This window comes from Oreochromis aureus, linkage group 18 (assembly GCF_013358895.1).
Source record: "Oreochromis aureus strain Israel breed Guangdong linkage group 18, ZZ_aureus, whole genome shotgun sequence".
Lineage (NCBI taxonomy): Eukaryota > Metazoa > Chordata > Actinopteri > Cichliformes > Cichlidae > Oreochromis > Oreochromis aureus.
The window spans coordinates 10,562,124-10,586,267 of record NC_052959.1 but is presented as its reverse complement, the minus strand read 5'-3'; the positions used below and the strand labels follow the sequence as shown (position 1 = coordinate 10,586,267).

The following is a 24,144-nucleotide window of genomic DNA, read 5'->3' as shown; positions in this document are numbered from 1 at the left end:
TTGCACACGATTCGTTGCAACTTGCAGAAATTCGGCCCAAAAGCGGTGTCCTTTAGTGACCTCACATCCTGTTTTCCCCACTTCCTTGTAAATGGACCGGTTTGGGACGGTCCGGGTCGCCTCGCAGCGTGGATCTCCTGCTGTGTCCACCGCGCGTTTCTCCAGACACCCGCTGCATGATCCGCAGTGTTTGCGGGCTGCAGAGGGCATCCAAGCAAACTTTCATGCAGCAGCTCAACCATGCAGGGTCTGATCTGATCCAGCAGAGAGAGAGGAGGCATCGGTAAGTCGGCAGCTCGCATGAATCCACGCTTGTTTACACGATGATTGTAACGTTTTTGGACGCTTTGAGCAAAATATGCGTCAAATTTCAGTTTAGTGGCAGCTTGCGAAACTTTTTGACGACTTTGATCCATGTTGGTGAAAGTTAGTATGACTGGAAAGTGCTTTGCGTCCACTGATCAGACTGAGCTATAGGCTGTGATTAAAACCGTGGAAATCTGAGGGGTTTTTTTTCTGCTCTTACACTCAAACATAGCATTTAAAGCAGCGCGTTTATTGCTTTGGTTTTCGGATTTGTTAAATATGGTTCAAGCGGGGCTGACATGTAGTGGAGACACCTTTTAGAGCAGTCATACACCTGGATCTGTGTGGGCTGTGTGTCCAGATGGGTTTAAGCTGTCATGTTGCACATGTGTACTTGAACAGCTCAGCCAAGTCCCTGCTACACATTCTGGACTGGCTTTGATTTGATTTGGCCACTCCAATATATTCAAGTTAAAGCTGCTGGGAAGCCATTGCTTACATGGAGTGTCAGATTCTTGCAGAGTGCAGCAGTGTTTCAGTTTTATTTATTTCATATCTGCCTCTACAAGTTTTCCTGGCACAGAGAAGCACCGTGTGTTCACTTTTAGTGAATTTTTAATGGTGATAAAGTGGTTTTATATACAGATAAAGGGAAAGTAAAAGGGAAAGCCACGATAAAGCCTCTTGGTTTTTGGACAGAACTGCTTTAATGGACGTCAGTGCTGGTTGTCTTCGAACTCTACTGGAGGAATTAACAACTTAATCTAAAAGATATTGTCTCATATCAGATTCGATAACTACGAAGGGTGTAGTTTATGATTTCTATCCTTATCAAACCTGGAAGAGACCAATCTCATCCCTAATCATCTTCATTTATGCACTCAGTACTTGGTTTGGGCTCCTTTACCATGAATTAGTGCATCTGTGAGTTCAGTCTGTTGCACAGCTGAGGTGTTACTGAAGCCCAGGTTGCTTTGATAGTGGCCTCCAGCTCCCCTTGTTTTTGGTCGGAAGTTGTCTCATCTTCTTCTATAGATTCTCTGTGGTGTTTGAATCAGGTGAGTTTGCTGGCCAGTCAAGCTCAGAAAAATGCAGTAAACCATTTGGTAGGATTTTTGGGACTGTGGAGAAGGGAATCTGCTTCTCCATAGAGCTTGTCAGCAGATGGAAGCATGAAGTGCTCTAAAATCTAATGGTAGATGGCTGTTAACTTTGAATCTGATGGAAATAAATTGGATCAACCATCACCGACACCAGCAGATCACAGACTGCAGAAACTTTACACTGGATTACAAACACCTTGGGCTCCTTGCCTCTCCGCTCTTCATCCAGACTCTAGGTACCTTGTGTCCAAATGAAATGCAAAATTTACTGTTTTAAAAGAGGACTTTGGACCACTGAGCAGTTCTCTTTCTCGTTAGCTCAGGTAAGACACTTCTGATGTCCCTGGTTCAGGAGTGGCTTACTATTAGGACTCAGTTGTCCTTCCTTTTCTGAGGACCTCTGTACCTGGTGGCTGTAGATGCAGACACCAGTCTCAGTTCACTCCTCTTGAAGCTCTCCCAAGTTCTTGAATCGACTTTCCTTCACAGTCCTCCCAAGGCAGAAGGTGCATGTGCCTTTTCCCTTCCAGTCAGCTTTCCGTTGATATGCTTCTATACCATGCTCTGAGAACAGCCAGCCCTTTGAGCTGTGACCTCCTGTGGTTTACCCTGCTCGTGGAGGATGTCGATGATGATCATCTGGGCAACTGTGAAGTCAGCCGGCTTCCCCATGATTGTGGTTGCGTGTACTGAATTAGACCAAGAGGTACACGGTATTTATTCTGTTTAAATAACAATTCACTCAAACCCCAAATGAAATCTTTGCAGTTTCTGTATAGTGAGTCTAGAATATGTAACAATTTCGCTTTCTTAAATAACTGATAGAAAACTTTGAGCTTTTCCAAAGATATTGGGACTTTTTGAGATGCACCTGATCAGATCAAAGACGTGCATCTTATTTTGATTTCTGTCATGGTAAAGCTGAGGTCTATTTGTTTTCCATTTAACATTCCATTTAAAAGTAACATTTTTCCACGGAATAAAAAAATGAATTTTAATGTTAAACTTTTAAATCATAATTTCAAGGAGTGCTAAATGTGCTAAATTACAGACACGGAGCTCTTGGATGGGCCGGGTCAGGTGAATGACGCACACATTACTGCAGCTGTGACTATTTTGAACTTAACAATGGTGCGAAGGTTTCTGTGTATATTGTGGCCTATCGTGCACTGATTGTTGCTCAATACTATTCTTACATTTATTATAAGTAATTAACAGATGTGTTTGAACTGGGGCCATGCAGAGTGAGTTGATTATGATCTGCAGATTATACACTAATGTCTGTTTTTAGTACATTCCTGATTGTTGATTTGATAGATAAATAAAGCAAGTGTAAAAAGTGCTTCGAGTCATGTTGAGTGCATTAACAATACTGTTCCGGCAAACCTGAAAATCGGCAACATTAAGAATGAACTATCAGGACTTAATGAAAGTAGATGCTTGCAGAAGAATCACAAGAGGCTTGGAATACGTTGGTAGGGAGCATTTTTCAGTTCAGGCGGGTTCGATGACAGATCTTTCTTCCACACAGACACCTCATCGGTTATCTCATGGATAAGATTTTTGTCCTTGTCGTGATGTTGTTTGACTTGTATCTAACTTTGTTTTCATCTCCAATGATGAAAAGCCAAATAGGAAAAAACAAATAAATAAATAAAAGCCTGACTTCATTATTAGTTTAGGTTGTTATCTCTTGAGAGACTATAAAACTAAGTCATTTTATGCCCTTGACCGCGATTGAAGGACCTTTATCGACTACACAGAGTCGAAGAGATCCTTGATAGCTGAAGAGCTTCCCCGAGTGATGACACACCTGCGGGGTATACAGTGGTGAAAAATCATAATTTTTTGCATTTCTTCGTAGTTTTGGCACTTCTGAGAAAATGAAGGTGAACGAGGTGAAGCTCATCAGCCCAGGCCTGGAGGATGAGATGGTGAGTATCGTTTCAGTTATTTCACTTTTTGGTTTTCTCATATCATCTACTTTTGGCATGAAAATGCACCAGTGTGTAAAAGAAGAGTAAGTTTCAGTCAGATGGGTACAAGTGGTTTTTTTTTTTTGTTGTTGTTTTTTTTTTAAAGGAAACAGGTTGTGTTTACTACAGATGGACATCAGCCAATGGTTTGTGGACTTGGCGTGTTAAAGCCTCAACTGTGTTACTGTTGGCACGTTGGTTTACTAGATCCAGAAGTTACCATATTTAGACATGTGGGTGGAGTGCTAAGTTATCACCTAACACTAGGAAGCCATAAACTACATGGGGAAGACGCATGGCCATGGCTAACTGGCGTGCAGTAACAGACCAATAAATACTTGAATGTCAGTTTCCAAAACTGGATCAGAAACATCTTGGATGGTCTGAACCACTAAGCAGGCCGTATTATTTGAAGGCCATTGCTTTAATCCAATATACTGAGTTGTAACTCACTACAAAGTAACATGTTTTTTGGTAACACAGTAACGTAATGCAAGGTGATTACTGTTTTAAAGTTGCAATTATGCTGTTACTTATTACAACGGCTCTTCAGTTATCTTCACATCGGGCAGGTACAAAGAAAAAGGCATGTTTGTTTAATTTTTCTTTCTGCTGGGTTTACAGACCCTATCTGGAAATTTGGGCATTACCTTTTTTTTTGCATGAGGGAACAAGAACATGATGCAGAAACAATTGCATTATACTGACATCACAGCAGGGCACAACAACAGCTCTTTGCAAACATTAGACAACAAGCAACTTATATATGTATATATTATAATGTATATTTTATTTATTATTACATAAATATAATAATAAAATATTAGTAGCTAAGAATACGAGCTTTATTTCAGTTACATTTTTTTAATTCTAATTGTAGTCAGTTCGAATCTGAACATGAATTCAACCACAACCACAATGAATTCAAAATACGCAACTTAATTCAACCAGATGTCTCATGAGTTCTCCTGGCTGATTTCCATCCTCGATACAATACACAGTTTATGCTGTCTTTATATTAGACACATGTAACCTAACTCTGACCATGAAACCTTAGCCACTGTACACCGGTCACACACTGTTCTTTACTTTAAACTCATCACAGTGCAGCAAACAGACCTGTTTATCCTGCACTAACTTGCAGAGGATTTTCATGTATCCTTTAAATAACACAGTTAGTCTACTACAGTTTGTTTTTTCAGCAGGTTTCACAATATGAAAAAAACCCCATAATGTCACATGTACAGACCCGATGTCTGATTTTATAAACAGGACTTACACGTAACCTTTGAATTTCCAGTTTATCAAACACCTCTGAGCTGTCCTTACCTTTAAATATAACCTCTCTTCTTCATCTCCTGTCTTTCTTATCTTTCTCCATCTCTGAGTGAAGTTCGCTCTCTTTCTTTTCTCTCCCTGTGAAAAACAGCAGCTGGACCTTTAGCTAGCAGATAAACTGCACACAAACAGTTTGTGTGTTTGCTGATGTATTTGAAATGACCTGCCATTTAAAAAACATTACTGATTTTATTCTCGCTCGTCTTCCGTGGACCTAGCCAGATGCTGAAGTACCGCAACTTCTGGACACCTGCAGTCATTCTGGTGCTGTACCCAAAAAAATAAGGAAAAAAAGAAAACACTTGAATCCCTTTAAAGGGGTGATACTGCATAGCTAAATGTCTGTGTTGTGATATTGTATCAGTGTAGAGACACCAAATACTTTTTTTTTTGTTAAATGAATTAAAATACGATGGAAAACCTACGAACTTGAACTCTGGTAAATGAATTTCTTTTTATGTAGACGGCAACAGATCTGTGATTATTTTTTTCAGTGATTTGTCACAGTTAATTGCTGTGTTATCAGAAACAGATTGCACATAATTACCATTCATTCAGAGACTGATAGCAGACTGACTGTGGCAGGTTTTAATGACAGTGTTGGTACGCTTGACCATCTCATTTTGCAGCCAAAGAATAACTGACGTGAGATGACTTTATCATATTGTGATAAAACAGATACTGACAAAGTTTAACTTTAAGGACATAATTTATAGTTGAACAACATATGTCACTGCAATACTCAGCAGGTTATACATCACAGTAATATTGTATTGTGGGTTGTCTGTTGATTCCCACCTGAACATTGTGCATTAACATATAAAGTATAAATCGGTGTTAGACTCCAGATTAAGAGAAAGTCGCTAATATTTTTTTCCAATTCTCTTAGTATTTAGTATTACACACTGAATATTTGTGATTTCAGATTCAGTTGCAGTTAGATGAAATCATGCAGGTTTTGTCTGTCCATTTTATATCCCTGGTTTGAGACTGAGGGGAGAGACCAGCTTCAGGGGGGTCACAAGCTAGTGAGCTTCTTGTGCCGGTCCCAATCACAGATAAAAGGGTGGATAGCAAGAAGGATGCTGTTCTTGATGCATTCCAGTGCACACCATCCACCTGCTTTGATGACCTCTTGGGAAATACTTGCTAAAGAATCAATTTTCTTTTAATGTGTGGCTGAAATAAGTCCATCACTTGTGTGCTCGAATTCAGCATATTACCAGATGTTTTACAGACAAGAAACAGCTACACAGCCGTGCTAACATGTTAGCGTACCTGTGCAGGAGGTGTCGGGTTACAGGCCCTGTCTGTGGAAGATGATCCTGGTGGGCGTAGGTGCTGTTTGCTCCGGTGGTCTCCTGCTGCTGCTCCTCTACTGGTTACCTGAGTGGGGTGTGAAGAGCACCTGTACACACACCACGCTGAAGGATGCCCACACAGTGCTGCTCAGGACGACGGTATGTGCTGTAGCATTTTATTTCTTTGGCACACATGCTGTTCCATACTGAGTCTGATAAATTCGGTGTAGCCTCACGAACAGAAAACCTGTGCTGCTTTGTTTTGTTATCTCAGGATGAGTTCAGACAGTGGTTTCGAGCCAAAGTGCATGTGATGTTGGCTCCTGGGAAGAAGCCCTTTGACAGTTTGGCTTCCCAGCCTGAAAACCAGCTTCCAAATGGAGACGGAGACCTTGGTGTCAGCGCTGTACACGAAGACTACTACGGACAGTTTTCTCACAGGCAGCTGGTTCAGGTACTTTAGTAGGAAGCTGTGTGTTACCATTTGATAGTTTTCTGACTAACACATTTTGAACGAATCTGTTTTACAGAATTTAAGTGTGTGGCTTCTCCCCCTCTCCCCCTCTCAGGTTCACTATTTCATCCACCACAGCACTCGATACTACTGGAATGATGTGATACAGAACTTTGAATTATACAAGTAAGCGTCCCACTGAATATGTGTGCTGTAGCCTTATGTTCAGAATATTTGATGTATTACAGCTTTATTACAAATTCAGTTAAATTATTTGAATTCATTTACTTTTTCCCCAAATTAAGAAAAGGAAAAAAAAACGATTGAATTCCCTTGCAATGCTTTGAAAGTATAGAAGCGTGAGGAGGTGTAACAGAGTAGTAATTGTGATGGGCGTGATCAGATATCCACCAATAAGGCATAACATTAAGACCACCTGCCTAATATTGTGTTGGTCCCCCTTTTGCTGCCAAAACAGCCCCGACCAAGCAACGGATCCTTTAGGTCATGTAAGTTAGGAGGTGGGGCCTCAGTGGACTTGTTTCTCCTGCACATCCTGCATGCATAAAGCAGTGACCCCTGCAGACCGTGAACACCCCACAAGAGCTGCAGCTTTGGAGATGCTCAGTCGTCCACCCATCACAATTTGGCCCTCGTCAGACCCTCAAATCTTCACACTTGCCGGATTTTCCAGCTTCTAACACATCAACTTTGAGGACAAAATGTTCACTTGCTTCTTAATACATCCCACACACTAACAGCTGCCACGATGAAGAGATAATCAGTGTTATTCACTTCACCTGTCAGTGCTCATAATGTTATGCCCGGTCGGTGTATGTGTTGCTCTGCTCAGCTGCAGTTGACATGAATTTGTATTCATTTTCTAGAGGCCTGGAGGATGTGAATGTGAGCTGTGCAAGCCTTCACTCTGAGCACAGCTCTGGGCTTTCGAAAACATTACAGGACTACAGGTACACGCTGGACTTTCTTACAGGCTGTTGTCTTAAGTTATTTGCTCATTAAATAAAATGAAAGAAGCAGCAGATGGATTTTTCATGATGGACAAATTGGTTTGATTCTTCTTTATCAGGAGGCTATTTTTTGGGGAGAATGAAATTGCAGTGAGAGTGCCCTCTCTGTTAAAGCTTCTGGTAAAGGAGGTGAGTTTCAAGCTCTTGCGTTACATATTTTCTTACAGCACATCTATCATTTCTTCTAATTCCCTCTGTTTGCATGTTTTTTTCAGGTCTTGAACCCTTTTTACATCTTCCAGCTCTTCAGCATTATTCTCTGGAGCTTTGAAGATTATTATTATTATGCCTCGGCCATCGTTTTCATGTCCGTCATTTCTATCGCTACCTCACTGTACACCATTAAAAAGGTGAGTCAGACCTGAGAAAGCTCTTCTCTCGGTCACCCGTTTTCAACGTAGTTGTGTTCTGGTGCCTTTCAAGATCTTTTTCTTCTCCTTTCAGCAATATGTCATGCTGCACGACATGGTGGCAGCCCACAGCGTGGTTCGTGTTTCTGTGTGCAGAGGGAATAAAGGCATGTTTTCATCTCTGATCATGACACGAAGCTAATAGCTGCTTTGCCTTGTGACTGGCTACAGAGACAGTGTGTATCCAAAGTCTTCTTTCATGATCTTGACCACAGATATTGAACAGGCCATGTCAACGGAGCTCGTGCCCGGCGATGTCATCGTCATTCCAGCGAATGGGATGATAATGCCGTGCGACGCCGTGCTCTTCCGCGGAACCTGCATTGTGAACGAGAGCATGCTGACAGGTGAGACGGCTGACTGCTCTTCACCGCGCTCGCCGTGGAGAAAAGTCCTTGAAAAGTTACTGCAGTTCTTCCAGGAATCAGTGGTTATCTCTCGTCACTTATCTCTTTACACATTATGACTGTTCGTGAGAGGCGGCCGGTACTTCCGTCACTGCTACAATATATTAAAGATTAAGCTGGCTTTGATTTTTAGCTCGTCTAGCTGAAGGACTGATTAGCTTATGCCACGCCGAGGCGTTCTTTGCCCGTCCACAGTTCAGAAGAACTTAGGTCACGTTTGTCATTTTACAGGGAATAACCTGATGAGCTATTACATCATCATTCCTTTTTTTCTTTTGCCCACATTGTCATACATGACCTTACTGTATTATCACTGGCCCTTTAAAACAAGTTCAGCAGGCTCTAACTTCTACAAAGTTCACCTGCTTGCCTTTAATGAATCCATAGATTTGGACATCATATCCTTCTCTGACCTTTTACTCTCAGTTAGAAAGCTGTTAAGGCACCTCACACTTCTCTCAGTTTAAGATAATTTTCCTCTGATTGGCTGGCATTCACAAACAGAAGGCTTTGAAGAGCATGTGGGCGGAGCTTTGCAGTAGTCACATTAGAATGTAGAAGCTCGTCCTGAAAACATGGACCCAGATGTACCTGGATCCAAGGCAAGCATCTTCTAACATTCGCACATTATTGTTTACCGACTAAAGGAAAACACGCTGATATACTTTGAAACTGGACTTTTTCCACCCCAACCAGTGAGTAAACTAAAAGCATCGTCCAGTCAGTCTTTAATTAGTGCTACGATTCATGGTTGCACCTTCAAATTGTTTTTTTGCACCTAGCCAAGCCATAACCAGCAGTTACATTAATATCATTCACTCTGCCCCGGCTCAGTATCCCGTCCCCGCCTCATCCAACTCTACAACAGACAGGGGAGTGAAGATAGTCGCTTTTATCTATCTGTCTACCTGTAACCAGCCCTGCCTTATGATATGGTAGTCTGCTCATCAAAATGCATGTAAACTTTTGATTACTGAGCAAATTTCTTTGGTGGGGTAAAAATGACCCTCGATATTTAATCCCACAGCCACCATAATTGTCTCCATCAGGGACATCATTGCACAGGCTGCCCTGTAATTAGAAAACACAAAGTTTTTATTAATTCACTGGAAAAACTGTGAAACTCAAAGTCCCAAACTCCTTTCTTCTTCACATTTTCCAAAACTGTCCAGCGAGGTGACTTGAAGCCAGGTGGATGCTGGAGCCTGCCTATATGTGAATGGGAATGATGTGAGCTCTGAGATGTTTTATTTTCTGCATCTCTAGTGTTCTCATTGTAAAAGTCGTTTTCATCTGTTTGCCTATCATCTGATAATAACATTTTGTACATCTTAGAACTTTTATATTTGACATTTGTTCCTTTTATTTTTGTCTGCCTCGTTGTATTGCTAGGTGTTGGTTTTGTCTTATGACTATTTGTCACAAGTAATTATCCCATGTAATTAAGTATAGTCATGTGAAAAATGTTTTTCACATGACTGTAAACGGTCCTTTGAAAAACTAAGTATACCCTATGATTCATTAGCCTGTAGAACCACTTTTGGCAGCAATAACTTATGGTAATGGCTTTCTGTATCAGTGTCTTACATCATTATGGGAAGATTTCGGGCCACTTTTTTTACAGTGTTGTTTTAGTTTTTTTTTAGTTTTTGGGCAGTGACATATGCACAGTTCTCCTGTTAAAGTCCTGCTGCAGCATTTCAATCAGGTTGAGGTCTGGACTTTGACTGGGCCGTTGCAACACCCCAATTCTTTTCTTTTTAAGGCAACTTGATGCATATTTGATGCTGTGTTTGGATCGTTGTCCTGTTTAATGACTAGCTGTTAGACAGATGACATCACATTTGACTTATCACTTTGTATACAGACGAGTTTATGGTCGACTCAATAACTGCAGGGTCCCAGGTCGTGTGGCTGTAAAACAAACCCAAATCATCACACCTCCACCGCCGTGCTTGACAGTTTGTTTGAGCTGTCTGTGCTGATATGCACCAGACAAGGTGGAAAGCAAACCTTGTTTTTCACATGACTCTATGTTAAAAGCTGGATGCTGTCCTCATATTGTGATGGCCTGGTAGCATTGCTTTTTGGCACCTTTTTTGTTTTTTCCCTTCCTGCAGGTCTGTGTTAGATCGTTAAAGATCTAGCTGCACCAGAGAGAGAGTGTGTGTGGGGGGGAGTTGGCAAAAGCTGGCTTTATATACTCCTGTCACTCCCACCTCTCAGGTGCTAAAAGCAGTGCTACCAGGGCATCACAATATGTGTACCATTAATATGTCTTTAACAAAGTATAGCTATATAAATAGTTGCAGTTCAGCAGAATGAATGTTGCAAAAAGAAAATATGCAAAAATATGCAGCATTCAAAAAGCAGATGAATTGAATTGAATGAATATTTTCAGTAATTCAGTAAAGTAAATTTCAGTAAAAGACATTCTGATGTTCTGGTCTTCATTTCAGCATCTGATCTTTTTGATATTTTCTTTTGATTAAAAAAAAAATCTTCTTTAGGAGAGAGTGTGCCAGTCACCAAGACCAGTCTGCCCAGTGCTGGCGAGGAAGGAGCCAGTAGCTACAATATGGATGAGCACAAAAAACACACCCTCTACTGTGGGACCCACGTCATCCAGACCCGCTTCTACGCTGGAGAACTGGTGAAAGCTGTTGTGGTGAGAACAGGTAAACTGGAGAGAGACTGACTGGGATCAATAACACCTTGTGCCCACTGTGGTGGTTTAGCTTCTGCTTTAGACTGGGCACCATCAAAAGAAAGAAAATATTCAGTGGGTATTACTCGTGTGTCTCCGCAGGCTTTAGCACAGAGAAAGGCCAACTTGTGCGTTCTATTCTTTACCCTAAACCCACTGACTTCAAGCTGTACCACGACGCATACCTGTTCCTGTTGTGTCTTGTTGGGGTAGCGGGGATCGGCTTCATCTATACCATCGTCCTCAGCATCATGAACAAGGTATTACTGCTCTCTAAGAGACATACGAGGGTCTTCAGTGAGCTAAATCACATTTGCTGATGGATCTGTCCAGGTCCCAGCTAAAACCATCATTATTGAATCTCTGGACATCGTGACCATTACCGTGCCCCCGGCCTTACCGGCCGCCATGACGGCCGGCATCGTTTACGCACAGCGGCGTCTGAAGCGCGTCGGCATCTTCTGCATCAGTCCGCAGAGGATCAACATGTGCGGTCAGCTTAACGTGGTTTGCTTTGACAAGGTGAGTGAGAAAATGTAGAAGCTGAGGATCTGAAGTAGCTCAGATTTCAGTCCTCAGACAAAATGCATGAAAATTGGTATGCAACACATTCAAACCCACTTCCAGTTCAAGCACAAGTTCTTTTTTGAGAGTGACTGCATGATTTAATGACCGTAAATGTCTCGAGGCAGAGCTGTGGTCGTGCAAATATGCTGTTTGTTCATAACATCGAGCTTTATGCGCTCAAAAGAGTGATGCTGTACAAGTTTATAAGGACTTAGACGTATCTAAGCAGGCTGTGCTTGACATGAAGCTTTCCTTTTGTTATCACAAGCACCCAGTGAGCACAATGAGAAACAGGGTGTTGTTGGTTTGAGAAAAGCATTCAAAGTTGATAAATTTGATTCATTATTCAGTGAAGTCCGTTTTTCCCAGGCTTTTTCCAACATTTTCTAGATTGTATAATTAATTAAAAGAAGGAACAAATTCATCAGTTCTGAAAATAACGAAACACAGACTTTATTCATAGTTTGTTTGGTTGTAAAGGATCTAAGGTTTGTTGTTGTTGGTTTTATTTATTTATTTTTAACGCTGACCTCAGTTGGTAGAAAGATTATGTACTAAAAACCCAAATGCTTCCACACGGACATGCTGGGTTACATCTTTGTCCTTGTTTTGTCCTTTGAGGAAGCTGCTTAGCCTTAAATTGTTCTGTTCCACTGTCTGGAATTATGGACTGTTCAGATTGATTTCCTGCTCTTCTGATGAGATGTACGAGGCCTGAGTTGGTAGCTTCGTATTAATGTGCAGTTTTTGTTTTCCCTCAGACTGGTACTCTGACTGAGGACGGTTTGGACCTGTGGGGCATTCACAGGGCTGGGGATGGCAGGTAGGAAGTGGCAACTTTGGGTTTATTGCCAGGGGTGCACATAAGTAGTCCGCAGGTGCGCATTCGCTGTCAAAATAAAAGACGCACACCAGATAAGAAGTTGCAACGCGTGTTTGCGTACATATACTGTTTTTGTCCGCTAGAGTGGGATTTTCACGGCATATTCTGCACCACATTTCTGTGCGTTCATCATTTGTTTGAAGCCAGCTCACCTCCTGCAACCTTTTGCAACTACCTGCGGACCACTTATGTGCACCCCTGTTTATTGCCATTCATGTGCATATTAAGATCAGATCTCCAAATATAACTAGAAAGTAAAAACAAATAGGAACTGCTATAGCTTACCTCTATGTGCAGGTAGCAAATATGCCAAAGGCAACTGCAGGTGCCTTAGTTCAACTTCCCCCCTCAGCCATTTCCTGCATAGTGCTCCCCCCACTCCATCCAGCTTTCCTGTCTAGTATCTGTAAAGTTCTCTCAAAATAAAGACAGCACATACAAAAAGGTATTGCATTACTGCATCGTAGCTTTAAAATACTTCATTGAGCAGCTTGTTGTTTTATTGAATAACAAAGAATGCATCTGTATTTTACTGCTATCTACTAACAATTTCTTTATTAATTTTTGTCCTGACAGATCTGAAGGAAAAGTAATCGTGTCTTCTTTGGTCATAGACTGTACATAGTAGATGGCAAGCAGAGGGCGTATCTGATCGTAAAAGTCTGAGAAAACGACCGTCCTACTCACTTTTGATTTTGACCTTGCTAAATCTTTTCTTGATGAGTTTATGGGCAAAGTCAATTATTTTAAATCTTGTTAAATATATAAAAGGTCTGTTTTTTAAAAAATGTTTCTTTAGAGTAAAGCAGCGTATGCTTTAGGGTGTGGCTAACGTGTTGCTACAGTCAACATCCTGAGGACTGTTTCTCAGTTGAATCCACTTGATGCTAATTTCTTCTGATTTCAGAAAACCAAACAAACAACGTCCATGCTTACATTAGTAGCCTGTGAACCAATAGTTCCATCTTTTATGTACAGTCTTTAACTTTGCCTCTATGAAACACTGGACAGAGAAATATAGACCTTTACTATCAGGAGTTGCCATCGGCTTCTATTAACAGATTTGGAAATGTCACAGAAATTATGTTTTTGTGTTGTTTTCACACAGAGTCATATAGAGTCACGATTTGCTTCTTTCGCACCTACAAAGAATCGAGTCGTTGAGTCAGACCTTCTCTCTTCGTTGCAGCTTTTGTTCACCTGAGTCTGAGGCTGCTAAAGACAGTCTTGTGAACACTACATTCGTGGCCTGCATGGCAACCTGCCACTCACTGACCAAAATAGAAGGCGAGCTCTCTGGAGACCCTTTGGACCTCAAGATGTTCAGCGCTACAGGCTGGGTAAGCAGAGATTTGGAGTGTTTAGCGTGGATAGTTACTGATAGCCTGTAAGTGAACTCTCCAGCTCCAAGCTCCAGGAAAAAAATACCTTTTTTTACGGCAGCCTTGACTCTGTGATGCAAGGCAGAAAGGTGATGTTTTTGTTTTAGATCCTAGAAGAACCCACCGAGGAAGAAACCGCGCTCCACAATCCCATAATGCCCACAGTTGTACGCCCTCCAAAGCACATCGCCCCTGAATCCCATCAGAGCAATCCACTAACTCAGAGCATGGTACCGTGACCTCCGTATGTTCATTGATGACTATAAATAAATGCCAGATTTTCCACTCCTAATATGACACATTTGTTTTTTTCTTTTTCAGGAGCTTTCTGAATTATCTGTAAGTTGCCCTTTCATGAAAACATCGACGTTTTTGTATTCACTTTGTTACTGAGTGTTAAATCTTGTAAATATGACGTAGCTAGCTGAAAATTACAGCCTAGCATGAAGCCTGGAAGCAGCTGTCAAACTACTCTTTGAATCACTTGTTATGAAGAGAAAAAATCAACACATTTTTAGATACAGAACAATTTTTTTTCAGTTCAAACATGTGACTTTTGCTCCTCAGGCCTGTGAGATCGGCATCGTGCGTCAGTTCCCCTTCTCCTCGGCGCTGCAGAGGATGAGCGTGGTGGTCAGGAGGCTGGGGGTAAAACACATGGACGCCTTCTTAAAAGGGGCACCGGAGGTCGTGGCCAGCCTCTGCAGACAGCACACAAGTCAGACATGGGATGGTTATTTCCTCCCTTTAATTTGACTTTGCTGCAAAGAAATGCAAATGAATAAAATATGTCCTCCCTGTCTCACAAAATCATTTCTTATCTTGTCTGATGTTATATAATAAGGCCACACCAACAACCTTCTGTTTAGTCCCACAGACGTTCACAGAGACTCTGGAGGACTACACCAGGCAGGGCTTCAGGGTTATTGCCCTGGCACATCGTCAGCTAGAGTCCAAACTCTCCTGGCACAAAGTCCAGAGCCTCAGCAGGTACTTTACGCCCGTATCCTCAGATAATACTGTCCACAGTACATGTGGATACTCCCACCTTAAAAAGAAATGCTTGTAACGTGGTTTCTCGTCTTGCTGATGAAGCTTATAGAAGCTCAAAGCTGCTCCTAGAGTAACTTAGCTGAAAGTCTTCTTAGGCAGGGCAGTAAATGTCCTTGTTAAGTGAAACATGAGGAGGAAGGCTTGTTTGTGAGCTTTTATAGTAGAAGTATTTGAAATGACTAGCAGTTTTGTCATCCTGCCACAATGTCGTGCCGCCAAAACTGTTTGAATTAAAATCCGAGGTGACTGCAATATGAATGATTTATTAGGTGACTCTATGCTCAAAGACCTGCTCGCTGAACAGCAGCATATTAGTGTTTGTTTCCGGGTGTTCGCGGTCAATGTGATAAAAGTAGGGAATCATTAACTAAACTCAAAGACAGTTTAACAGGAAGAATGTTATATAAGTGAGCTGAGCTCTTAAACTGCTTTAATGGAGCGATAACCTCAGATTTATGATGTCTAAAAGTCAGAAGTCACTGTGTGTCCCAGATTCATCCTGAAATCTGTTTTTCTCTAAATGTGACTTTTTGTGGATTCCTTAAAAAATGGCAGCACAATTTATAGAAGTCTATGATTTTTCTCTCATAGGGACGCAATAGAGACCAACATGGAGTTCCTCGGTCTGATCATCATGCAGAACAAAATCAAACCAGAGACTGCTGGTGTTTTATGTGAATTACAGCGAGCCAACATACGCACATTGATGGTCACGGGTAACCCAGCTCAGTGAATTTGTGTTTTATTTGTGACGCAAATTCAAACGTTTGTGCCTCTCATTTCCCTCCTCTCCTCCGTATCTTCTGATAGGCGACAATATGTTGACGGCCATATCGGTGGCTCGAGACTGTGGAATGGTCCGTCCACACGAGAAGGTCATAATAGCAGACGCTGTGCCTCCCAAAGACTTCCAGCCTGCGAGTATCACATGGCATTACACTGAAAACCAAGCTCAGGCTGTTAAGGACAACGAGGTAAGAACCACCCAGTAATCCCCGGTTAGTGGACAGTACTGGGAAGAAGGTTTGAGCCAGCCCTTGTAGTTCTCCAGACTTCTTGAAGTATGTTCCAGAGCTCTTCTTTGGATGTTGGCTGCCTTTTGTTCCTTTCTCTGCTTCATTAAAGTTCGAATAATCTCTTCATCAGAGATGTTGACGCTGATTTTCAGTCCAGTTCTCGTGTAATTTTCATACCTCAGCCTTTTCTCTTTGTTTCCCTCTGTAAGAATGGCTTCTTGACAGTCACCCTTCCACTGAGACCATTTCTGATGAGGCTTCAGTGAACAGTAGACGGATCAACTGAATGGCCATGTTTATCTCTCAGATTCTGTGTCAGCTCTTTGCTCAGAGATGACTTTCAGATACTGTTCATCCGCCATAGATAGTTTTTTTTTTTTTTTTTTTTAAATAGTCTGCTATTTCTTCTTCTCTTTCCTTAAATCTTTTAAGACAGGAATATCAAACTCATTCAATATTGTGAGCCACATTCAGCCCATCTTATGTGGTCTAGATCTGTAAAACCACTGTCAGTGTAAACACAGATATTTTAGATATTTTAATATAAGTTAAGTTTTAAGTTTTTCTTTATTCACGGATATTTTTTAAAACTTTGTATCCACTGTAGTAAAAACACATTTCTGTAACAGAGGGCCAGTATGGAGGCTTCACTGGGCTGATTCTGGCCCCCGGGCCTTATGTTGACACCCCTGTTTTAAGGACACATTGCCCACCATTCTGAGACATTACAAGTTTTCAGCTATTAGCTCTTTGGGAATGATTTTTGGTTGGTGCAGAAATACAATTTTACGCCTGTCAAACTGTCTTTTCATTGGCATTTTTCATAGATTGAACAAATGATGTGTTTTTGTGACAGGCTGTTGGTAACAAAGTGCCTCAAGATACAAATATTACAGGAAGGTCTGGCTCCTTGGAAGCAACCATTAAAAACACTGACGTGTGTCTCGAGACACTTTCATGGTACTGTAATTCAAGGAAAACAACACAAGCCTGGACAGATGATTTACCTTTTCTTGTTACGGCTGGTTTTTAAATACTGTTCCAAATCCTGTTCAACCACTCTGCTGTTTGCAGTAGGTTTACATGTTGAGGCATCTCTTTACTTTTACAGTATTTGTGCCTTTGAGTTCATATAGAATGTAAGAACTGAAACATTTGTCAGTGCAGAGCTCGTTTTGTGCATTTATACATTTTTCAGTCGTTCAGTTGCATCAATCACTTTAGATAAAAAAAAAAAAAAAAAGGCAAAAAGGTTTGTTTGGCTTAAATCTGATATTTTATTCTCCACATAAAATAGTACCATGGTATGACTGGCTCATCGGTACTCCTTCAGATTTTAGAGATCGAGCTGGATGAAGGGACCTGGGATGGGGAGGTTTCTCAGCAGGAGCAAAGTTATCACTTTGCTGTGAGCGGCAAGGCCTTCGCTGTCATCCTCGAATACTTTCCCCAGCTGGTCCAGAAGGTACAGGCATAAACACCCACGTACTCTGTGTCTGTTATTTGGTCCACGTCAGCTTTGAACATGTGTAAAGCTGTGTAATTCTCCTTTTCCCCTCATGGTGGCACCGCAGCTTGTGCTGAGAGCCACCGTGTTTGCTCGCATGGCTCCAGACCAGAAGACTCAGCTGGTGGAAGTCCTGCAGAGCATGGAGTGAGTCGCTCCTCTGTTTTGTGGCTTTGTGTTTAATCCGTTTCCTGCCACCTGTGTGTGTCTTCACGTGTTTTATTTATCTTCCAGTTACACCGTTGGGATGTGTGGTGATGGTGCTAATGACTGTGGAGTAAGTATGAGTCAGCTTTATAATAAAAAGTGATATTTTTCATCGTCTCTTATGCTTTTTTGCAAAACAAACTGAAACACTGTAGCCTCTTAAAGCTGAACAAGAGGCTACAGGTGGTATAAAGCAACCTGCATATCATATACTTGGATTAAGTGTAAGGTAAACCACATGTATACATGCTTTAAAAGCATTTATGTAGGTTTTACATTTTACGTGCTGTCATGTTTTCTTTTGACTTTGGTGTTATTTTTCTCTGTTCCCTCGGTGCCCACAGCAGTCCTTAAATATTTTATGTACTGACACACAGGAATTTATCTATTTGATGTATTGATGTAGAAGTTCTTTTCCTCTGGGTTTGAGTAACACTGCAAAACCAAAGTGAGTTATATTAATTTAGTCCTCTCTCCCTCTCAGGCACTGAAGAGAGCTCACAGCGGGATTTCTCTGTCAGAGCTGGAGGCGTCAGTTGCGTCACCCTTCACCTCCTCTACCTCAAACATCTCCTGTGTCCCCAACCTAATCAGGTAAGGGAGTAAATGTATCTTACTGCTTTATTCACACTCTGAGAGCATCTTCAGCTGAGAACAGCTTTGATTTGAACTCTAACTCCTGTCTTTCCTTCTAAAGGGAGGGGCGGGCTGCCCTCATAACATCATTCTGCGTGTTTAAGTTCATGGCTCTCTACAGCATCATCCAGTTCATCAGTGTCATCCTGCTCTACTCGGTGAATAGATATTTGTCCTTCCAAATTTTTTCTCTTTGTCACCTGCTGGGAAAACATTGTGTCATTTGAGACACCATGAATAAAACGGGGGGAAGGGTCCCAAATAGGAATGTATGCCATATCAAACTTTGATACGGTTCCCACAAGTTGCGTCTTTAAAAAGAAGTTTAGGTGAAACAAAGGAACGTGACAGCAAAGTGACGCGCCGCTGCTGGGAAAAGGATGACAATGACACAGTGTGACACAGGAATGTAGGTTAGCTCTAAAGTCAGCGAGTGTCAGCTGAGATTATAGAGCCATTAATTTGTCGCTGTGTGATCTTTTGATATTTTAGGTTCTCAGCAACTTGGGAGACTTCCAGTTTCTCTTCATTGACCTCATCATCATTCTCACCATTGCCTTTACAAGTGAGCAGCGTGGCGATGAGCACCCAAAAAAATTTTTTTTTCCGGTCAGCGTTCAAATAACAGCTCTCTAATGACCACATCCTCTCTGTCAGTGAGTCTGAACCCAGCCTGGAAGGAGCTGGTGTGGCGTCGCCCGCCATCCAGTCTGATCTCAGGCCAGCTGCTCTGCTCAGTCCTGACCCAGATCCTCACCTGCCTGGTCTTCCAGGTCCTGGCTTTTCTCCTGGTACGACAGCAGAGCTGGTACGAGACATGGACGCCTCAGTCAGAGTGAGTAATGTAGATTTATTTATTTTTTAACATATCTGTGGTCTGTTAGGATGATTAATGTGGTGATGAGACGTGCTTAAAAAGAAAAAATCTGCCCAATTTTTCTTTCAGACACACTAAACATAAACAGATTTCTCTAACAGTTGTTATGTGAAGCTCTTTATTTACTGCTCAAGTTGGCAGCGTGCTGTTTAATATCAGCTGGTTACAGAAAAGACCAGAGACGTTTGAAACTTTGCTTTTCATTTGCCTTTACCGTGTTTGATTCTTGCGTTCTTAGTTTGTAAAAGGAGACATTTGTCCTCATTTTCTGCATTTTTCTCTTTTCCTGCAGCGCCTGTAATGTTTCCAGGTCCATCTTCTCTCTCAGAGTTAACGTAACTGACCCTCAAAACCATAAAAACATCAGGAACTATGAGAACACGTCCCTCTTCTACATCTCTGCCTTCCAGTATTTAGCTGTGGCGATCGTTTTTTCCAAGGGAAAACCCTTCAGACAGCCAAGCTACAAGAACTGTAAGGCTAAGACTGTTTTGTCAGCGATGCGTGTGAATTCAAATTTTAATGAAACGCGAATAAACTTTTAAGCTTTAAAAAGACAGAAATGGAGTTTAAAAACAGTCACAACTTTGAAATTTCCCCGTATCCCACATATAAATTGATAAAGATTGTAACTTTTCTTCCACGAGGGCTGTTCATGCTGACCTGCATCGGTCTGTACACTTTTCTCCTCCTCATCATGCTGCATCCCTTCCCTGCTGTCGACAACTTCCTGGAGGTAAACTTTGTTGCTCTCATGTTCTCCGCGTGTTGCTCTCACACCACAGGCTTTAAGTTGCCTCGTGTTGGGACTGAAAAAGAGAAACATCTGCGCGAAAGCGTGAATATCTGAGATGCTGCAGTGGCTCAGAGGTGCCGCACTCACCGCTCTCCGTCCTCTTCTGCCTCCCCAGATCGTGTGTGTTCCCCATGACTGGCGTGTCACTCTGGTCATCATTATGATCGGGAATGCGGCTGCTTCTTTCTTGTTGGAGGTACGGCTCAGAAACACTACACCCTGCCTGCTTGCTGTGATTGAGCTCCTTTTAAAATTGCAAACTGTGATCTGCATGCATTAATTTGTTTGGGGTTTTTTTGCATGTGATTTCTTGCTTTCTTTCTTACTGAATCAGTGTCGATGGTGCATCACTGCTAAATAATGAAATCAGTGAATCATTTTTTCTCCATTTAAGATGTTTTCGACTTTCTGATTTTCATAATCAGCTGATTCTCAAGTTCCTGAAATCTTCCGTAGATTTTGATCCTTGACATCATCTTGTGGAGGCTAGTTTTCAGAGGCAATCACAGGGCATGTCGCCCCGCAGAGTCCTCCTCTGCTCACACGCCGCAGGTTGGGAAGCTTTTCACTACACTTTCTGTTCTTTCACTGTGTAGACAGTAGCATGTTATCCTTAACCTTCATTCTCCTGCTTTTTTTTTCTCATTTTACAACAATAATACGGATTACATAGCCAACAAAAAGGTAACATTTACACTATTCAGCAGGTCATGAATTACCAAGTCTAGCTCATTCTATGAACCCATCAGCTTGAAGCTCTTTTTTTCAGTCACCAATGGTTATAATGTCTTATTTCGACCATTGTAGGTTTAAATAAATAAATATGGGGCTGGGAGTGTTGGTAATATTCAAATCAACAGCCAAAAACAACAATTTTAATCCATGATTAAAGCCGTAAATTCACAAAAAAGTGACAGAAAATGATACATTGGAGAAATACATCACTGTTTAGACAGGAAGAGTCTAAATCTAATCACAACACAGACTGCAGTGTACAATCTGAGTTAAGAATACTTTCTAACTTGAGCCCAGAAAGTTCATAAGCATGTAGACTTTTAAAAAACATCACCATGAACTGTGTCTGTTCAGAAGAACATAAAATAGGTGAGGTGATGGATTTCAGGCTTGAGGAACTACAAGAGTAATCAAAACTGCAAAGATGTTACCACTGGCCTCATACCTCTGGGGTGCTTTTCTCTGTCTGTGCTGTGAAGAGGTCAAAATTATACATATTATACTGTCTCAGAACTGAAATTTGTCTCTCATGAATTTTGTTTTTCTTCCAAGAAATTTGTCACTTTAATCTGTGAGGAAATGTCAGTTTTTTTCTCTTAAATTTTATGGCTTTTATGTTGAAGTCTTTGTCTCGGTGTTACCATCCATTAAGACATGTGAGGGATGCGGTGGAACAAGGTATTGACTGACTGCTTTGAAGAACCGTCTGAACAGCTGTAAACTGTTACTTTCTTGCATTTCAGATTCTTATCGTATTTTTTTTTCTTCCTGGATTTAATCAAATGCGTTGCTCACTTTGCAGTGTTTGTGTGCAGAAAATCAGATCCTGAGATTTCAGTATCTGAGAAATGTGATGTAATTATAGCTAACTGAGTAGTTATTTTCCACCTTACATGTTCAGGTGGCCAATGACCGCTGGGCTTCGTCCGTCCTCTCCTGGTTGTTCTGTCGGAGACACAAAGCACCAAGGGCGCTGTATATGCAGCTGGCTCTGGAGCTGCAGGAAGGCAGCGAGTGGCCCCCCCAACCCTCTGCTGTCACCTATGCCAGTGACCTAAAATCCAGCATCTCTGACCTCAATGTGGCTGCCAACCAAAACTCAACACAGGCTAAATCTGAAGCTTCCCTAAAGCTTGTATGATGGTTTAATTCACCTCCTCAAAATGGACAAACACCCTGTACTTCTATCGTAGCCGTACTGTCGTATCTCACTGCTGAAACTTGAGCCAGAGGATCATTAAAGGAAATCTTGGCATTATTTGCTTTCTCGGTAAATGTTCAATGTGTCATTAAATTTAGCCTAGCACCAAGTCTGGAAACGAGGGGAGCAGCTTCCTTAGCAACCATGCTGCCTTGGGGCCCATGAGGGGTTACTGTGGGCAGTCACACGGGCCACAGTGTCTGAGAACCAGCATGAAATGTAGGACGCATCGGGGCCCCGAACTGTAGGGCAGAGTGTGGGCTTACTCACTGCAGGCCTGTAATGGGCCACACTGTTGGTCCCTCTCTGCACATAGTATTGGCTGCCCCACTGGGGCCTAACTGTACCTGACAGTGCAGGTATATACCATACATTTCGTGTGAGGCCCAAAGTAGGCTGCCAAACCGGGCCTTCCATGTGCTCTATCAGATCCTGAGATATGAGATAATTATAGCTCATTGAGTTGATATTTTCCACCTCACATGCAACAAACTGGAATGAAGAGTGGACCAGAATGTCACTCAAACAAAAAAACAACAAACTCTTAGGGGGTCACCACGACAGGCAGCTTCTCATATTTAATTTGGCAGATTTTTACACCACTTTCCTGAAGTCCATTCCATATCAACAATATCCAGCCATTGCAGTTTTCCTTTGGGGCTACAGGGGTTTTATGGGCTATGTGTTGCCAGAGCAGACCCTTATGGAGGCCCAAAAGTGAAAACTGCTATGGGCTGCACTTGGGCTTTCTGTAAGGAAGCTCAAAACATGTATGTATGGGTTTTTCCTGAGTTTACTCAAATCTGCCCTCTATGGACTCGCATGGTGGACTTTTTGTTGGGTAGCCTGTCTCTTTGCAAAGCTAGGCTCTCTAATTAATACAGAATCTCTTCAAGGCTAGGCATTCCCTCTTGTTGCTATACTTGGTGCTAAGCTAATATTAATTGCCGGTTGCTGTGCAGGCATGGTGCTGGTATTGTCTTGTAGTGCCAACCGTTAGTAGCTTAAAAAAAATCAAGTACTGCTCTGGACACTAGACACTGGGAATGGTCAGATTAATCTTTCCATTGTTTTGAGTTTTTTCATTATGCCCAACTCTTTGAAATATCTGAAAGTCTGACACTGAACAAAAGATCAGCTCTATCACATGGATACACTGCCCTCCTGCTGTTTTTACCATTCAGTTACATTGGCTGCTGGTAGAACTTCAAAGCTGTACAAATTCAAAGAAACTTTCAAAGAAAACATGAGAGATTTAATGCCTGTTTATGGGCGTAAATGGTACTTTCCTATTTCTGAGGCAGAAAACGTTCCACTGTTGCATTTCTATCTGTTTTAGTTGCTTTGACTGAATTTCTTCCTGTGGAAGAGAAAAGCAGAAAAAATATCAGTTGATTTTTTTTTTAAAAATTGGGCGTAAATGTGGGTGTGATAGAGAAAAGTTTGCATTTCACCATTTAACATCACAAGGGTACTGTACAGTAATAATGTTTTGATTAATTAACAGATTTAATTAATCAAACCCAATCATTAAAACACTTGCTGCTATAAAAATGTTTTAACAGTTAATTTTAATGTCTAATTTTGTAAACAAATATATATATATATATTAAGCAGTTTTAAAATGTTAAATCATTATGTAATGAAATGTTCTTTCTTAATGCAAAACAGAACATTTTTAACAGAAACTGTAACATGTTATTTGTGCTTTCTTTCTTAAAAGTTTCCATTTCAATTTGCAATAAATCTGTATCTGAAGCCACTATTGCGTGCTTCGTGGGGGGCTGACCTTGGTCACACTTTTTCAGCCAAGACTTACTGATCAATTATGGGCTTTCCCAGCCTCCTCGCTGCCTGGCATATGGGCGCTTAAAGGCGCCAGAGTGGAGGAGAAAGAGGGGTATCATTTCATGTGGAGATCAGGGCCTATAGGCAGTGAATGGGTGGATTTAGAGGGGACTGTGAATGAGAGAAGGGGGTCCTCGCTTGTACCAAAAAAAAAGAGAAAAGAATCTCCCACAGATCAGGGGAAGAGCCTTTTTGGGAATATTCATGATGAGGATGAGGAGGCATCATGAATTCATGTGTGTCTCTGTGACTCCCGCGGATCATCTTTTCGGTAAACACGATGTCCACAGAGCCAGGATGTCGTGCTTTCTGTCTGTGTTTGCGATGTAGTTTTGTGGATAGTGTTGCCTCTCCACAAAGCAATATGGGTTTTTGTGTACTCTCTGCTGTATTCCTTTTGTAT

The 24,144-nt window shown here is 41.6% G+C and overlaps 1 protein-coding gene across 3 annotated transcripts; it reads left to right on the top strand.

Annotated features, from left to right (window-relative positions):
* The first annotated feature begins 80 nt into the window (after nucleotides 1-80).
* LOC116328086 (probable cation-transporting ATPase 13A3) lies at nucleotides 81-23,649 on the top strand. Of its 3 annotated transcripts, none has more exons than XM_031749795.2 (33): nucleotides 81-283; nucleotides 3,274-3,343; nucleotides 6,010-6,183; nucleotides 6,299-6,478; nucleotides 6,594-6,664; nucleotides 7,366-7,449; nucleotides 7,569-7,638; nucleotides 7,725-7,859; nucleotides 7,954-8,026; nucleotides 8,135-8,266; nucleotides 10,837-11,004; nucleotides 11,136-11,293; nucleotides 11,367-11,555; nucleotides 12,362-12,423; nucleotides 13,673-13,823; nucleotides 13,973-14,095; nucleotides 14,187-14,204; nucleotides 14,433-14,583; nucleotides 14,735-14,855; nucleotides 15,510-15,634; nucleotides 15,729-15,892; nucleotides 17,268-17,399; nucleotides 17,509-17,588; nucleotides 17,676-17,718; nucleotides 18,133-18,242; nucleotides 18,346-18,442; nucleotides 18,777-18,849; nucleotides 18,942-19,119; nucleotides 19,454-19,635; nucleotides 19,809-19,897; nucleotides 20,073-20,153; nucleotides 20,414-20,509; nucleotides 21,594-23,649. In XM_031749795.2, exons 1-33 carry the CDS (start codon nucleotides 177-179, stop codon nucleotides 21,831-21,833), a joined length of 3,927 nt encoding a protein of 1,308 aa, XP_031605655.2. In that variant the 5' UTR covers nucleotides 81-176; the 3' UTR covers nucleotides 21,834-23,649. The 3 variants fall into 3 exon arrangements, with proteins under 3 accessions (XP_031605655.2, XP_039458616.1, XP_039458617.1); XM_039602682.1 differs by having other exon boundaries at nucleotides 17,232-17,399; XM_039602683.1 differs by lacking the exon at nucleotides 20,414-20,509 and having other exon boundaries at nucleotides 17,232-17,399.
* The last annotated feature ends 495 nt before the right edge of the window (nucleotides 23,650-24,144 follow it).

Excerpts from the sequence above, each read along its gene's own strand:
- LOC116328086 (XM_039602682.1), top strand. The coding sequence starts at position 177 with ATGATCCGCAGTGTTTGCGGGCTGCAGAGGGCATCCAAGCAAACTTTC. Across the intron at positions 8,027-8,134 it reads TGTGTGCAGAGGGAATAAAG|ATATTGAACAGGCCATGTCA; the intron begins GCATGTTTTCAT and ends TCTTGACCACAG. Across the intron at positions 14,856-15,509 it reads AAAGTCCAGAGCCTCAGCAG|GGACGCAATAGAGACCAACA; the intron begins GTACTTTACGCC and ends TTTCTCTCATAG.